We start from the raw sequence: 4,707 nt of genomic DNA, 5'->3' as shown, positions 1-4,707 counted from the left end.
TCGTCATGATCCTTGGCGCTCTAACTTCAGGCATTCTCTCCACATGTCCCGCCCATCGTAGTCATTGGGACTTACAGTATCTTATGATTGTTTGCTGTTCAATCAGCTCTTCCAACTCGTAGTTCATTTTTATTCTGTAGTTCTCATTTTCCAAGGTGGGTCCAAAGATTTTGCGGAGTATTTTGCGCTCGAAGACAGCTAATTTGTTTTCCTCGTTTTGAGTTAAGCACCAAGTCTCACAGCCATAAGTGACCACTGGCCTTATAATTGTTTTATATATTAGAAGTTTACTTCTTCGGCCTAGCATTTTCGACCCCACCAGTCGCTTGCAGGCATGCCAGCATTTATTCCCGGAGATAAGGCGGATTTTTATCTCCTCTGCTGTCTTATTTTGGGTATTTAGGCTGGATCCAAGATACGTGAACTTGTCCGCCCCTTCATATGCATGCTGTCCTATGTCTATATTCTGCAGCGGTACCTGATCGCGTGTGCAGACCATATACTTAGTTTTTGACTGGTTTATATGCAGCCCAGCGTTTTCTGCTTTTATTTTCATAGTGCCACCATGGTCGATCATCCTCTATTTGGATCTGCTTGTAATTACTATGTCGTCAGCATTAGTGCACATCTGCGTTGTATTGTTATTTACCCATCCTCTTATATTGGTTTCACGAGCTATAGATTCCACCACAAGGTTAAATACCAAAGTGGATAGCGCATCCCCTTGTCTCTCACCTGATTCGATTTTGAAGCTTTCAGTTTGCTCATTTTGCACACTGACAACTGCTTGAGTATCCGTCAGTATGGTCTTTATTAGCCTTACTAGTTTTAAGAGAATTCCGAATATTTTTAGGCTTTGCAGCATCTTATCCCTATTCACGCTGTCGAAAGCTTGTTTAAAATCAATAAACAGGTGGTGGAGTGTCAGGTTGTATTCGTGCGCTTTCTCCATAGTTTGCCTCATGAGATAGATGTGATCTATGGTTGATCTATTTGGTCGGAAGCTGCATTGGTATTCTCCCAGGATTTCCTCACCATAGATCATTAACCTGCTATACAGTACAGATGAGAAAACTTTATAAGCTGCGTTTAGAATTGTGATCTCTCTGTAGTTATCGCACATTGTTTTGTCTCCCTTTTTCAGAATAGGCACGATTATACCCATCTTCCATTCCTCGGGTAAAATTTCTTTTTCCCAAATATTGAGAATTATCTTGTGGATATTTGCTTCCAGTGTTGGGCCACCACTCTTTATCAGCTCGGCTGTTATCCTGTCGGTTTAAGGTGCTTTATTGTTTTTCAGCGTTCTTAATGCTCTTCTTACTTCAGGCAGAGTAGGCTCATCAATAAATTCCTCAGAAGTCTGGTACAATACTTTTTCCATTTCCTCATGATCATTACTATAAGCCTGATTTAAAAGTGTTGTGAAATAGCCTTTCCATCTTTCCATAATGTCCTCCTTTTCGATCAGCATTTGTCCTTCACTATCCGTACAGGAGTTTAATCAGGGTTGATAGGATTTCGTTCGATTTCGAAGAGTCTTGTAAAATTTTCTAGGATCATTGTTTCTTATTTGATATTCCATGTCTTGGAGTATTCTCTTGAGCATCATTCGCTTTTTCTCTCGACTGAGCTTTGTTGCAGTTTCGTAATTTTGGCGCGTTTCCCTTTGTAGGCATTTCTTCCTTGCTTCATTTTTTTCAAACAGTGCTTGTCTGCAATCATCATAAAACCATCTTGCATCTATTTTTGCTTTGTTTTCCCCCAGAATTTCTGTGGCACTCGTGATAACACAGTTTTTTGTATTTTCCCAGTCCACATTCACATCATCGGTTATTAAAGTCATTTTTAAGTTTGTTTCTATGTATTTCTGGTATTTATGCAAAATTTCTCCACTCCTGATTTTTCAGCTTTCCATTTAGTTCTTCTCCGGCCTTTTTTTTCAGTATTAAGGAGATTTTTTGTTTTAATTTTGTTCTCACCAGGAAGTGATCAGAATCGCAATTGGCTCCTCTGCAGACGCGCACATCCTCCACTGTCGTCGCTCTTCTTTTCGATATAAAAATGTGATCTATTTGGTTGCATGTATTACTTCCAGGTATTTTCCAGGTTTCTTTGTGGATTTTTTTATGTTTAAACCATGTACTACTAATTATTAAATTATTTGCAGCCGCTAAAAAGCATAGACGTTCACTATTATCGCTTGTCGTTTCATGCAAACTGTGCTGCCCAGCTACTTCTTTAAATGCTTCCTCTTTTCCAATTTTTGCATTGAAGTCTCCCAAGATAATTAGAGCATCATGTAGGGAGCTTTTTTGCAGGCTCTCTGCAGATCTTCATAGAATCTGTCCTTAATTTCCTCGGTCGCATCGTCAGTTGGGGCATAAACGTCGATGAATGTAATATTGAAAAGTGTGCCTTTCAGTTTAAGTTTACATAATCTCTCACTAATTCGCTCAAATCCTAGTACTGCCGTGCGGATATCAGAGCTGATTAAGAATCCAGTTCCATAGCGACCCTGCGTACCTGCAGATCCACTGTAATACAAAGTGTAGTTTCTCTTGTTTATGAAACCTGCGCCCTCCCATCTTATTTCCTGCAATGCAGTCACGCTCATTTTATACTTATGCAATTCAATTGCAACCTCCTCCATCTTGCCCGGCTGCAACATAGTGCATACGTTCCATGTGCCACATTGTACATACAATCGTTTGTCCTTAATTCTTTGCTTGGGTCGTTGGTTTATGGGAAGTCCGGGGTCCAACACAGTTGTTTTGGTGTTCGTAATCAGGGTTTTTTTTTACCGTGTTTGGTGATTAGCCCTACGACGAACCCTCCTCCTTTATCCGAGCTTGGGACCGGCCATAGCGTAGGTATAGTCGTTCCCTATTACTATAGGCGGAGTTATAATAATTCTAGTAATAATGTAAAATACTCTTGGATGAAATAAAACACGGAAATAAACAATTCCAAACGGTGGTAAATAAGATATTAATAATACCAAGGTATTTGAAGACTATTTTTATTTAATGTACATACATAATATTATCATCGATAATTTCTAGCTAAGGTCCACTCAATTAACCAACGAAAATAACACGTCATATTTTTTTCATCACATTCAGGTGAAAACAAAATTTTAAATCGTAATTTATATGGAAAATGGCATTGGTCAAATAAATTGCGTTTGATTTAAACGTTAAAAAGTTATTTTAGCCATTTAAATAAACACAAACATAAAGATTGAATATTTAAAAAAAAATACTGTTTGCATTCAAAAAGATTTATTTGCAAAGAACGACGTAATGGCATTTTTATCTGATTTTTTTTTCTTCTAATGCCACATTATTCTTTTATTATATTTATGGTTGTCTATCCTAACCATTATTTATTGAAGGTATACTTACATACTCATTTTTATTAAATTACATTCTCTATGCACATTTTAAAATATAAAATATTATCTATTATTTGTTGGATAGCCTGTAAAATTTTATATGGATTCAAAAAACGTTCCTTCGCGTTTGACGTTTAAACTAAACGATAACATTCTTTTGTTTTGACAGATGATAATTAGGTAGGTACTGAAAACTATGAAAACAATATAATAAACGTTGACAATATTATAATATTAATCGTGGTTTTTTATTTAGAAAATTAAGCACGATTCTGATAAAAATCGCGTGCCTCAGCGATAATCGTCTAGTCAAGGTTGGAGCGGATATTTATTGTGTATGGACGTGGTCGTCATCTAGGATAAGGAGCTGATATTTGTAAGGAATATACCTAGTATCTGATTTCTTCAATTGCCAAAATCATAACATACAGTTGAACCGGTGATATCTCTAGGTCCAGGGGATCACAGGAGAAGCTAGTTTCATCAAAAATATGCAAAGTTTCAAACAGATGCATTCTTTTCGCAATCTGAAGTTATTTAGTATAAAATTCTTGCAGAAAAACTATAATATCTCTAAGTGTTGAGATTACAGTGATATTATAGTTTTTGGCCAATAAATAAATAGATTAATCGCAATAATACTCTTATTTTACTTTTGTTTAGATAATATGGTATCTCATCAGCGGTCGAAATGAATAATTTTGCGAACCGGACCGCTCCATTGTTCAAAGTGCGTTCGTTTTTTTTTAATCTAATACCTACCTAGGATGGAAAAACGCAATAACAGTCTTTAATACTTTGGACGCTGAAGACGCACCTGGCGCGTAATGACCAGACGACCGATCGATGTAATTAACGTGCATTTTAAAGGTGGTAATTAAACAAAATCATTATCTAGTCAGCAGCGAATCAGGCACGCATACCCACTGAAGATCTGGTAACGTTTGTCAGCGTCTCAGGTGTTTTTTTCTTCTAAGAAAACTGTCAAAAATTATTGTATTAAGTACCTATTCTATTTTTTCCTTGGTATCTATTTCCACGCGACGTCATTGTTATCTACTTTTAATACATAATGTATTATTTACGATTGTTCAATAAGTTACAATTTTAGTATTAATATATAATATATTGTCTAGAGATCTGAAGATGTCGGAAGCCTGACACCCGAGATGATAAATTCAAGTCCTATGAAATAGTACAAAATTATCAATAATTATTAGAGTTCATGTTATCACTTATGTCAACGAATACTAACCTGCATTTATGTATTATTTACAATGACATATTAAATGGACAACTCACTTCATATC

The 4,707-nt window shown here is 36.3% G+C and overlaps 1 protein-coding gene across 1 annotated transcript; it reads right to left on the bottom strand.

The window, feature by feature from the left end:
* Positions 1-2,290: 2,290 nt before the first annotated feature.
* LOC147078110 (protein CFDP2-like) lies at positions 2,291-2,671 on the bottom strand. Its single transcript, XM_085940172.1, has one exon. The coding sequence runs from the start codon at positions 2,669-2,671 to the stop codon at positions 2,291-2,293; it is 381 nt and encodes a 126-aa protein (XP_085796298.1).
* Positions 2,672-4,707: the final 2,036 nt, after the last annotated feature.

The sequence above is a fragment of the Rhyacophila brunnea genome, unplaced genomic scaffold, assembly GCF_057557595.1.
Source record: "Rhyacophila brunnea isolate RB1 unplaced genomic scaffold, BYU_Rbru_1.0 scaffold_12, whole genome shotgun sequence".
NCBI classification, from domain to species: Eukaryota; Metazoa; Arthropoda; class Insecta; order Trichoptera; family Rhyacophilidae; genus Rhyacophila; species Rhyacophila brunnea.
Note: the sequence above shows the minus strand (reverse complement) of the source record. Positions and strands in the feature narration are given on the sequence as shown.